This window comes from Heterocephalus glaber, unplaced genomic scaffold (genome assembly GCF_053883595.1).
Source record: "Heterocephalus glaber isolate CG9 unplaced genomic scaffold, H.glaber_assembly_v1.0 deba00001431, whole genome shotgun sequence".
In the NCBI taxonomy this organism is placed as follows: domain Eukaryota; kingdom Metazoa; phylum Chordata; class Mammalia; order Rodentia; family Bathyergidae; genus Heterocephalus; species Heterocephalus glaber.
The window spans coordinates 3,048,051-3,060,615 of record NW_028258295.1 but is presented as its reverse complement, the minus strand read 5'-3'; the positions used below and the strand labels follow the sequence as shown (position 1 = coordinate 3,060,615).

General features: G+C 46.5%; 1 protein-coding gene across 27 annotated transcripts in view; it reads right to left on the bottom strand.

Annotated features, from left to right (window-relative positions):
* The window catches only part of Gramd1b (GRAM domain containing 1B), a 251,281-nt gene that overhangs the window by 14,102 nt on the left and 224,614 nt on the right, over positions 1–12,565 (bottom strand). For 19 of the 27 annotated variants that reach the window (XM_087212590.1, XM_087212600.1, XM_087212608.1 and 16 more), the window contains 8 exons: positions 12,136–12,231; positions 10,652–10,732; positions 7,932–8,047; positions 5,997–6,153; positions 4,774–4,975; positions 2,665–2,808; positions 1,611–1,729; positions 1,253–1,395 (listed from right to left, as the gene is read on the bottom strand). In XM_087212590.1, coding sequence (XP_087068716.1) covers positions 1,253–1,395; positions 1,611–1,729; positions 2,665–2,808; positions 4,774–4,975; positions 5,997–6,153; positions 7,932–8,047; positions 10,652–10,732; positions 12,136–12,231 — 1,058 coding nt within the window. The remainder of the gene's footprint in view (positions 1–1,252; positions 1,396–1,610; positions 1,730–2,664; positions 2,809–4,773; positions 4,976–5,996; positions 6,154–7,931; positions 8,048–10,651; positions 10,733–12,135; positions 12,232–12,565) is intronic. The other 8 variants (XM_087212615.1, XM_087212592.1, XM_087212593.1 and 5 more) reach the window with 1 other exon arrangement.

Here is a 12,565-nt window from a genome sequence, read left to right as displayed (position 1 = left end):
TTCCCTGTGTGCAAGGCTGCCTTCCATGCCTGGCCCCTCCTGAGAGCTGCTACCCCTACCTAGGCCTGATGCGGAAATGCCCACACACCGAGTCACCTGGCTTCATACCCAACACCTGTTCACTGGATGGAGCAAGGGCTCATCCCTGGGAAGTTCTAGCCAAGTCCACCACCAGCCTGTGTGAATTGCACAGAGAGACATACAACTGGGAGATCCTCTGAGGAGTGTGGAGTTCAGAAACCCATGCGCTGGTGGGGATGTGAGAGGAGAGAGAAAAAACAAGAAGGAAGGAGGAAGAGAAATTTGAGGGAAGGAAAGGTTGTAAAGACCAGGGAGCAGCACAAAACACTCATCCCTGAGGAAAAATGAACAAATAAAAACTAAGAGGATGAGAAAGAGGCAAGCTTTTCTTTAGGTTCAAGTATTAAGCTCTTCTTGCTTCCTACAAGATCTCTGTGTAACTCTTCACTTAACTCCTATTTTATTTGAATTACATGAATGAGCTTCTTGCTCCTTATAACCAGAAGAACTTGGTCTACAATACAGATAAACAATCTGATGATTTTCAAGTAGGTGTGTGACGAGAGTTTTCTTTTTCTTTTCTCTCTTGAGTTTTCAATTAGACCACAGGTTTCTTAAAATATCAGTGTCTACATTTCCTCCTTCCTGTGAATGCATATCACAGTGTCCAGAACTAAGTATTCATCCCTGCAACACTCTGGACTCTGACATGAAGGTGGCAATACGCCAAGAGGTGGCAATAAAGCATTGGGTGGGCTGGGACTTCTAACAGGGAGACAAACAGGAAATCACAACACACTCAGCATGGGGCAAAGAGCATAGGCTTCTGCTTCTAAGAACTGAGTTTCAGTACTTAGTGGGGATGTGACTCTTTGCAAAGTTACTTATCTGAAAACTGATGATAAATCCACCTTCTGGGGTCATTCTAGAGATTCCAATGAATCTAGAGAAGGCACCTAGATAGTACTGAATAAATAATCACAGACAACTAATATAGAGTGGGAGTGATAAAGGTCTCACTAAGAGGTGTACAGAATGGTTAAGGGAACATGCAGTAGAAAGAAAAATGAATTGTCAGGACAGGGAGGTGAAGAACTTGGAAGGATTTTGTGAGAAGATAAATCAAGAGTCAGTAGGCAAATTCCCAAGCTCCCTCTCCCTCAGGAGCAAAGGGACGTGATCTAATAGAAAGATCCCATCTGAACCCACTTGGACCCTCGAAACCCCGCACCTGAGTCGACTCTTGTTGCGGGCCACGCGGGTGAGTGTGTAGCGATTGACAGTGTAGAAGTAGTCATGGTAGGGCACGTCATGGGTGAGAACTTCCGCATCTATCACATAGCATTCGCTCTCCTGGCTCGCCTTGTACATGGTCTGTGGGGAGGGAAAGCCTATTGGCCAAAACTGAAGAAAAGCAAGATGGGAAAAGCACCTTCTCAAATTTCCCCACCCTTCTCCAGGACTGCTGAAGGGAAGACAGGGAAGCCCAGAAGACAGCAGCTACCTTCTGACCACTCGGCCTTCGTCCTTCACACCAGAGCAGAACTTCCCAGCCCACTCTTAGCTGCCTCTGACCTCTTGGTACTCACCTGTGTCTCCCTGACGGTGGCAGTTTTGGGAGCCAAAGGATTGGTAAGGGTGATAGTGTACAGAATCACTCGGCTCTGGTTCCCATTCTCTTCCTTCTTCCATGGATGGAAGATGATATCTGAGAGAAGAAAGGGCCCCTGAAGTGAGGGAGGGAAAGCAGCGCCATTCCCTGCATCTGGATTTTCCTTCCAATCAACTTCTAAACCCAGCACCCCCACCTCAGGAGGCCAGTGGGAGCCCAAGGGCCAGGAGGGGAGGGGCAGGAGAGGGAGTAAGCAGAAAGAGGTTCATTGTAGCATTGCTGAGATTCTACATGGGGCTCCAGAATGCTGATTGTTCCCAGGCTGGGGCAAGAGGTCCTGAGGCCACCTACGAGGGTGCTGGCAACACTGGAGTTACTGTGGCAAGGGCCTGGGATCCCTTGGGAATGAGTCCTCTCCTCCAGGGCATGACCTCTCCATGTCCTTAGCATGCCCTCTCCCAGCAGAAGGGCTCGCTGCTGCCCCTGTGTTTTTCCCCAGTTCTGCTGGATTAGCGCCGTGACCCTGCTGGCCAAGAACTGGGGTGCCGAAAGAAGACAGGACCATGGACAAACAATGTATGAGCCCTCAGGGTCCTAGTTACATTATGTGGGCCAGTTAATAGAAACCAGGGTTTCAGCTTCCTGAAACATCAGTGCTGGGCACCCCAGGACCGGCATACAGGCAGTTATGAGGACTGAATGAGATGACACTGTATGCTTGGCACAGGGGAGCACCTTGTAGTGAGTGGGAGCTGCTGCCCTGGCCTGGATAGTGGGCCTCGTGAAGGCAGAGATCAGGCAGGTCAAGACTGCTGAGTCTGTGGGGCCTGGTGACAGAGGCTATAGTAAAGATGCTGCACTGGGGGAAGGAGCGACAGACAGCCCTGAGGGAGCTCCCACACCAGGCAAGGCCAAGAGGCATCTGGACCACTAAGTGGCCTGGAAGAGGAGAATGTGTGGGGAGAGTGGGGAAAGAGGAAGGAGAAGGGAGAAAAAGATAGTCAGAGAGGGGCCAGTCCCGCAGAACAGACCAGAGAAGCGCCGCTGCTCCATGAAGTCCCGCAGGAAGGGTGAGGTGGTAAAGAGCAGGTCATAGAGTTTGTCCACACTGAAGTTGAAGACTTCATTCATGTACTGCCGGCCGCTCAGGTCCTCATAGAAGGCCTGCACCTCCCCTGCACAGAAGACACAGGAAGAGGAAGTCAGTGGTGGTGGTGGAGGTCAGGAGGCCCCGAAGGCATTCCCAGGGCACTGAGGGCTCTGTGGCTAATGCAGCCACCCAGACCAAGGGTAGGGTAGGGTAGCTGACCTCCTGGCCTGCACCGTTTATGACTTTTCCTCTATCACTTTTCTTCACTGGAAATGCAGGCCATTTACTCTAGCAGACATTGTCCATTCATTCTTTACAAAGGGTCTGGGAATATACTGCAGCTGAATGTATTACAGAAACATTCTAAGAAATGAATCATTTAGGCAATTTCACCTTTGTGTGGATATCAGAGTTTACTTACACAAACCAAGATGCTTCCATGTCACTAGGCATTATATCTTATGGGAATGCCTTTGTGTATGTAGCCAGTGTGGTTATAGGGCACAAGACTGTATTTGTTTTTACTCTTTCAAACCTCCCTAATTACGATGACTGCAAACTCAACTCCAAACAAATGACTAGTTCCTGACATTGCCTGAGAGTCTATAAGTTAGCCATGATTGACAACAAATGGCACTGTGACCCCTAGCACAGGTGGATTCAGGAGCTGCCAATTAATCAGGAATGATGAGAGAAAAGCTTCTAAGTCTGGGCTGGCCCCCCAAGGGCTGAAACTCCTAACCACATAAGACATCTTATATCCCCCATGATTTCAATACCCCTCTTTAGAAATAAAAACTTAAGATTACAGCTTTATTACAGCAAAAGAGTGTAAATCAGAATTCGCCAGAGAGAAAGATACATAGAGCACGATCCGGAGGGTTCCAAAAGCCAAGCATCCTTCAGGGATGCCATACCCACCTGGCACAACAATGTTCCAATATGTAGAGCACTGCTAACCAGGGACTCTCGCTTATAATTTTCAGAATTTTCTTTCTGCTATAAGAGAATGTGTCTGAGGGTACAGGTGAGCTGCTGGGTCTCAGTGTTCCTCCCAAGCCCCGAGCACCCTACAGTACCTAATGACTGCCACTTGCATGGTCTGGGATGTGACCTCAGATAGGAAGGAGGCTGACATTTCTGGCTCCGCCACGATCCAGAGATGGAAGTATCATACAGAGACAGTGTCTGTGACTGCACAGATTGGGCACTATACAAACACAGTGGAGGATATTCATGTCTTAGTTTACGTGAATAACAATCCTAATGTTCGGCAGTACCCAAGCTGCACAGTCATTTGCACTGATCCTGGATCCTAGACGGGGTCGGTAAGGCAACCAAGTGCTAAAAACCCACTGCAGGAGACCTCTAGAATAGACTGTCCACAATTTAACAAATGAGTGTGTCTATACCTATTCTAGACTAGAAATAACCTACCACCAATTCAACAGAGGAAAACCAGCAACTAATGTCATAAATGCAGAGGCTTTGGTTTCTCTCCATGGAATATAAGCAGCAGCAGGTTCCTGAGTGAGCCCTGGATGGTAACACTGTGCAGCAGTGAAGAATGGAGTCTCTACTTGTAGTAGGAGAAGGGGAGTCTCCACAGTCCATTTCACCCAGCAACACCTTCCTCTCTACTCCCAGCTAAAACAAATTTTACAATCATTTTAAGGGAGTTTCTGTTCAAATCTGTCTCCAAAGAGCAGCTGACAGATGTCTTTTCTCATGGCATTAAACACTGCCTTGTCTTGCGTGTCTAAGAGGCAAGCCAGTGTCTCAGGAGGATACATTTTATGGCAAGTGGAGATGGCAGGACAAAGGATTATTGGTTGAGCAAGGAAAGACAAATATAGAACGATGAAGGTCCTGCAGTGTATACTTAAAAAAGGGATGTATGCAAATAACAAATGTACCTTTTAAAAAAAAAGCTCTGATACCCACCCCTTCATCAGGAACCTATGTACTGCACAGCCTCACACAGAGGCTTCTTTTAAGCATTCAAAATAAGACAGGAAGGAATGCTGTGGCCCCATATTCAACCACTCACCTTCATCGTGGGTGTCTGAAGAGTCACTGAGCTCAGTGGGAATATCCTCATTGTCATTAAAGTCCAGCGAAGGGGAGTTCACGGGCGGAATGATCTCAATCTTCTCCCCTATGATGTTGTCAATGGCAAGTTCCTTCTCCAGGGATCTGTCACCCTCCAGCACCTCTTCCTCCAGAGGCAGGCCATCAAACTGCAGGGGACACTGAAGAGTCACCTATCAGGAGCCACTTGATTGGGCCTACTTGCCAAAGGGAGACCAGGGCATGGGTCTTGGAAGTGCTCATTCCCAACACAGCTCTGAGGAGCCAGCCTGGAATTAGGTGCTAGGCTCTGGCTACTCTGGCTGGGGCAGCAGGTGAGCGAACACAGCACAAGGTGCTGCCACCCTTTGTGCTGCCCATTTAATTGGCACACTGAGCCCACAGGTGGACAGAGGTGGCACCGCCAGGTCCAGGTTCTGCCTGGATCACACTTTCACCATGCTGTGACAATATCAGCCTGCCTATAGGCAACACCATTTCTTTCTAGAAAACCTGGAAGGTGTCACAGGCATTTTCTGGATTCATTTCCCCTTTACCACTGGAAGAGAATCGGTACAGTCCTTTACATTTGAAAGACAACCTCAGAGAGAGAAAATGAGGACTAGGCATCGAATGAATGATGTCTCAGGTGGCCTGACTCCTTAGCCATTGGACACAACACTCCCATTTCTGAGAAACCCCAACCCTTCTACCTGCTAGCCATGACCAGGCTCTCTTTCTTCATCAAGGTTCTATCTTGTCTCTAATAATGTCCCTAAGGACAGAGGTCTCCTCAAATATTTTTGTAGCCTCACTAAAATGTAGCACAGTGGGAAAATAAACTACAAAGAATCTCAATAAAAATCAAATAGCTGCATAAAAAATGAACTGTTTTACAGTTCTACATGCATGCATAGCTATGCTCATCTGGAGCAGCCCTCTCAGATCCAAACTCGTCAGTGGATTTGGCATAGTCTTAATCTTCCTGAAAGTTAAACCAATCGCATAACCCAGGCACTAAAAGTCCAGCTCTGAACCCAGTGACCACACCACTGGAGTATAGAGAGCAACTCACTCCAGGATGCTGCCTTAAATAAACTGACCATGAAGAACCCACATCCTTCTAACTGCTCCCCAGGTTGGGCTCCCCTGGAGTTAAAACTAAGCTGGGTCAAGGGAGTGCCTAAGGCTGACTGTCCATACCGAGACAGGGGCTTCGCTGCTCCCTGTAGAGGTCAGAGTGCTATTGGTGATGGATTTCTTGGGCAGCTGTGGGCTGGCATCTGGCTTGGTCTCTATGCTGCTTTTAGATGAGCTGTCATTTACTTCATTCTCTTCTACAGGGATCTCCTCGCAGTAGCTGGAAAAGACACCAGGAGCCCATGTTAGTCTTAGTGGTCAAAATGGTTTGCTAGTCAAAGAACCTCAGAACTGTCCATTCATCCAAAACTATGGGCTTTCCTGCTTCTTTATTTTCTACAGAATGTTCCTCTAAACAGAAATCTGGCCTCTTATTGCTGACACCTCACTTCCACCTCTTCCTCCACCCATGTAAAATTTCTGCTTCTAAACTCACCTTTTCTAGGTACTCTCTTTAGATTTATCCCTACCTAAATATAACCACTATTCATCTTACCCTATTTTCTCCCAGCAGATCCATACCATCTTGGTCATTTGAATCAAATGTCTGTGTTCTGAGCAGACATTTCAGTTTCCAAATATTGACTAAGATAGGACTCTGGACCTAAGTACTCCCTACGTGGTACTGCCCAAACTCTGGATCCTAACTAATAAACTTCTCTGCATTGTACACCTAGGGGAAAATCTCCTTAAAATGGAAGTCAATGCTCTTCTAGGGACACTCCAGGAGTATACTGCAGCCTTCCCCCAAGGGAGCAACCATTATCTTTGTAGTCACCAAAGGCATCAACATCTTACTTGTACTTTCTATATCACCTGGATGTACAATTCTAAGTAAATCACTAGGTGCATTTTAGAGACAATCATGTAGGTATTCACAGAGGTTATGTGATGCTACTATGAAATATCGGTGTTTGTCACCAAGCCAGCATCTAAGTACACACTCGATGCTCTTTCCTTGCCTTCAACTCCTCCACCCTCTCTCACTAACACTCAGCTTCTGCCTACCCTTCCCTCTCAAGCATGCTCTGTGAGTCAAAGTGTTGTCCCCATCTTCCTTAATCTACCACTATACAATATGGTGATACTCTCTTCTCCTTAACTCCCCGCTCCTCCTACCCAGGGAATGGTCTTTCATGATCTCTGTTGTGCTTCTTCCTCTTTTCATGTGCCAAACCCAAGTCCTTGAACTTCTTTTCATGTTCACTGAGTCACTCTGAGGCTTCAGCCAATTTCATAGCTATCAACTAGTAGTACCCAAATTTATGGCCCTAGCTCAGACTTTCCTATGAACTCCACACTAATTCCCAAATGCCCACTTGACCTCTCCACTTGGTCAGTTACCATCTCAGTCTCCACTTGCCTAAGATCAGCCTCCTAATCTTCTGCCCAGAACTGTTCTGCCTATAGTATTGTCCATCTCAATTTGGAATAACTCTATCTTTCCAGATAGTAAAACCGAAACACCACCGTTGATTCCTTTCTGATCTAACAGCATATCCTTCAAAATATATTCAGGAAAATATACTCAGGAAACACTTACTGATATCTCTGCTGCTACCTTCCTGGTCCAAATCACCACCATCCCTCACCTAAATTATCTAAATTACGCAACAGCCTCTTAACAGGTCTCTCTACTTTGGCCTTTGTTCCCCTTCAGTGTATTTCCAACACAGGGCAGTGTAATCCTGTTAAAATATTAAATGAGACTTTATCCACAATCCACTCCAAACCTTTCATCCCACTCTGAGCAAAAGCCAATCATCATGTTAATCAAAAGCCCATCCCCCTTCGGCCTCCCTGACCGCCTCTCCAACCATGTCCCCCTTCTCCCTTCTGAAGCCACACAGGCCTGCTGGCTGCTCCCTCTGCTGAAGAGGTCTTCCCATAGATTCCCCCAATACTCACCTCTTTGAGTACAGGGCCCTGCTTAGATACCACATTCCCACTAAGGCCTTCACTGGCATCCTACTCTGGAGTTTCCCCAGCCTCACTCACCCCATTGTGTTGAAGTCGTCATCCGGGGGCACATAGTCCTCGTCATCACTGGTCAGGCCCAGTTCGTTCCCATAACACTGGTGGACAAAGTGCCAGAGCTCCTTGGGGCACAGAGGCTGCAGGGGAGAAAAGCAGTGGCTCTGAACTTCCTCCCTTGTTCTGCAGAGGCTCTGAGCCAGGCTGGCTCCCCAAGAGTAGGAGTAAAAGTACCCTCTCCCTAGCTGCTGAATGAGAGGTGAGCAGCTACCTCCAGGACAACCTCATCTGCTTCAGGAATCTTCTGCCCAGGAATACGGAGTACAGCAAAGCCAGGAATGTGGCCCTCCTTCCCTATTCCTTCAAGAGAGGTTTGCAGAATGGAATCAGCTGGACTCTTAAGGATGGTAATTTTCCCACCTTGTGCTCCTATGAATGAGTATAATAAATCCATGTTACACTGGGGTCAAGGTGATCTCACAGCTTCTATTTGGGAATCTATGGACCCAGAGGCCCCCTGATCTGGTCTTCCACTGACCAAGTAGTCTTCCATGTTAACTGCTTCCATACAGGCCCGCAAGTTTGACCTCAGAAGTGGCCCATTCCATAGCCAGAGACTTCCTGTGGTTAGAACGAGTCCTACACTCTCACAATCTAAAGGGCCTCAATGGTCATCTCATCCAACCCTCTCTTGATTGCCTGAATACTGCTTTCTCTTTCCTAAAGTGCAGTCAGTTTGCCTACAGTTCTATGCACTAGTTACAGTGTTTTCTTATACCACTGGGTGTCTCCATGCTTACTTTAAAAGCACTGTCCTAAGTCAGTTCTCAGAGTTTTCCAAGAGAGGCAAAGCAAAGTCAGGAGAACTAAGATCAGAAGTGGAGACCACAAATGACCCTCATACTTGAAGGAAGGGAAGAAGGTGAGAGGAACAAATATGCAAAAAAGAGGGCAAGAGCATTAAGGGAAAACAACAATTAGTAATTTTTTTCTTTTTTTTTTTGGTACCGAAGATCGAACTTGGGACCTTGTACTTGTGTGACAGGCACCAGAACCAATTAGTAATTTTTTAAAAAAATCAAACTTAAGGAATTTTTGTACCAATATACTTTGTAAAGAATCTGAGAGCTCCCCAAGCCCATGCTTTCAAGGTATAGTTTAAGAACCAGGCAGTTGGCTGCACCATGAGCCAGCATTGTTTACTGACCCAGGAGAACCACGTGGATCGAACAGCAGTTGGCAACCCTATCTCTGGATTAGCAGGGTTTCGGGGTGGCAGCTGTCTGTCACCCAAGGGAGACATTCCCTTCTCCTTTATTTGGACCTCTCTCTCCCTGTATCTGGCCATCTGGGACACCTTTCACCCTGCCTGGGGCACACCTGCTTCCTGCCAAACTACATCCTAGCCTGCTGCACTAAGAGGTGTCTTCTCTGTGACACTTTCCCTAACCAATTCTTCCTGGCTCAGCCAGTCTGACCATAATGAGGACAAACACAATTAGCCAGCCCGCATCATCAGGTAGAATGCTTAACTATTATTTGTGAGGCATTTTGGAGCCATGTGGATGACTCTGTGCCTTATTTAGAAATGACAGCAGTTGTGGATTGAACATTAAAACCTTCTAGTGGAGACCCAAGCAGATCATCATTTTATTATTAATAAAGGCTAGTAAAGGCATCTCAGCTCAAAGAAGTCGCTGGGATTTATACCGGGGCTATAGACTCTTACATGGGAGAAACTCCAAATTAAAAAAAATCATTCAGTTTTCTTCAGATAGTAATTAGTTTGGGCTACAGTCAAGGCAGATATACATATACATGTCAATCTGGTTTATATGCTAATTTCGCAAGGGAATCATTATACGTAACTTTCTCCCTCATGTCTCCTTTTCTGGCTTGGGGAGTTTCCCATCTGACAGGAGCTCTCTGAAGGCACACACCATGACACACCATTGGTGTTTCTTCCCAGTAAGCAATTGGTGCCTATCTTAACTAAAGTTTCTTATTTTCTGTATTTTTGATGCTGTGGTGTCTGGGGATTTGCTGAATGGGGTGGAACCTCTCAGGGTTAGGAAATTCCTAACGATACAAAACAACTCACTCATATGCAAATAACCAAGCCAAAGGCTTTACCTACCAGTTTCCTTTTTACGTAGTTGACCAAACTCCTCTGCTCTTTTTACTACAAGGCCAGGTATGGGCAATGGTAGACAGCCCCTAGACCCTGAAGCCTGCTGAAATGGTTCAAAGCTAGCCAATCCTAAAGGTGCCTGACCAGCTTACCCTCCCTGGCCCATGCTCCCTCCTCACTCCCTTTGCCTCCTGACCATGGCTGCTGCTTCCCTGTGTGGACAGGCATGATGTGCTGTGTCTCTCGACTGTGAGTCTAAAAACTCCTTCTTTCATGACATTCACTTCTGGGACTGCATGTTTCATCGAAACTGGTTAGAACAATCCCTTGTATATTTCAAAACAGTGGAGCCAGTGTGCTTGAAGTCATAAGAGCCTTACTCCAGGCACTGTGGAGGGACATGCTACTTTCGGGACTCAGGTCGATATTCCCAGTGGGAAGATGTACTCCTGCCAACTGCTGCATTTCCTCACCATTGGAGGTATGGGCTCCTCTGGAGCCAGCCAAAGCTCCTCTAAATGCAATCTTCCAGCGGGGACAACAGCCAAGTGGAAAGAGCTCCATGGGTGGATGTATATCCCGAGGCAGAAGGGTACAGCTGTGCAACACTTACCTTTTCAAGGAGAGCATTCTGCCAAAGCCGGAACATCATCATGTATGTCCTATCCCGGGCCCCAAATGAAGTAAAAAAGTGCTAGAACAGGAAAGAAAATGACCAGACGTATCTGTTAAGACGCACAACATAATGAATGAAAATATGGTCCTCTTTTTTTAAAATTCAAGACATCAACATCACCCTCAAGTTCAGTACTCTCAGTGATCCATGGTCACCATGAAGGCACTTTAATGACAGGGCTCAGCGCACAAGAGGCCAAGGTACTTGGGACCCCGAGTTCTCTCTGTAACTGAGTCGTTCAATTTTCTACCCATACTTTGTTTAGTGGTTTTCTCTCTTACAATTTTCGACTCCATAAAAAACATTCTTTCACCCATGTACTGGAACTGGGTCAGGGAGCTGGGAATGAGCTTAAGCAGAAAAACAGGAAACCAAGGGCCATTTTTTTTGGTACCGGGGATTGAACTAGGGACCCTGGGCTTGCAAGGCAGGTGGCAGGACCACTGAGCTAAATCCCCGGCCCCCAAGGACCATTTTACTTAACTCAACTAGTATGTGAAAATTTGTACTGTACCTGCTAGGTACTAGTCTGTATGTTAAGAGTAAAACAGAAAAACACTTTTTGTGGAGCTTATTGATTAGTCGGGATGAGAAACCAGATTTTACTGCATACCTGCTAGGTGCTTGACAAGTGCTATTTCATTTAAAGTAAAAAACCTTAGATGATAAACAAAGCTGCTAACAATGAACAGCAAACTGGCAAGGTTGGGCAAGTTGCATGATCACAAAGCTGACTGTGCCAGAAGCAGAATTCAAACTATGGACCACGGACTATTTCACCCCAAAGTCGCATGATTCTTGCCTGTGAATTGCCTGAATCCATGTAAACTGTAGAAATTATCTTCAGCAAAAACCTAAACCACCACTTGTCTTGAATCTATTAGTCTTTAGACTCTTACTGAAGGTCAAAGGTCAACAATCACAGATTTCCCTGTCATAAATTTTATATCTCACATTCTTCCCATATCGTTAAGGACAATTCAGGTCCGCTCAAACTCCTCATCTTCTTCAGACATGATCAGCTACACTGATAAGTAATGATGACTACTTACATTTGTATAGTGCTTTACAATTCAGCATTTTCAAATATGTGATAGTATCTCAAGACTGTCTGAACAGATACTGCTGGGTCATTTTACGCATGAGAAAACTGAGACTCAGAAAGGTTAACTAAGGTGCCTACAAGGTGTCCTGGCTCCAGTTCCAGTGTTCTGCCAAGCTACCCTCACCCCTGCTCTGCTGCCAACCTCCCTGCCCAGACAGGAGGTGGTTCCTTGAGTCACACTACCCTTACCTCTCACCCCAGCCCTATCAGCTTCCAGATGAAGGCAATTCAAGGGCAGGAACACAGGTGCAGGGAAAGCAAAGTAAGGAGTCTGGAGTGTGAGTGGGCCTAGGGGCCAGAATGCCAACCCACTTACCTTTTCTGAATCAGTGCAAACTTGGATGGCGTTGGGAATGAGGCGAGCTGTTTTTTCTTTAGTCATGGAGCAGATGTCTTTCAAACGGACTGTCAGCTGGCACCAGCACAGGGACAGAGAATGGACAACAAGCAAGAGGTGGCATTAGTAGTGTCAGGCAAAGAGTGCTCACATAGCACCAGTGCAAACAGAGGAAGGAGACCACAGTTCACGTGTTTCTAATCCTGGAAGAGGCCGCCTTAGAGAGCATGCTTTCTCCTCTTATGTAACGGAGGCCACACAACAAGATAGTCTGTTGTGAGTCTGTTACAGTAGTGGCTATCTTGATTCCTGGTCTAGGAGGCTTTCTTTCTCATTTCTACAGACTGCTAAATGTGCCACGTCCTGCAGTTTTGTGCCACTTACAGAAACAACTAGTGCTGGATGGGAC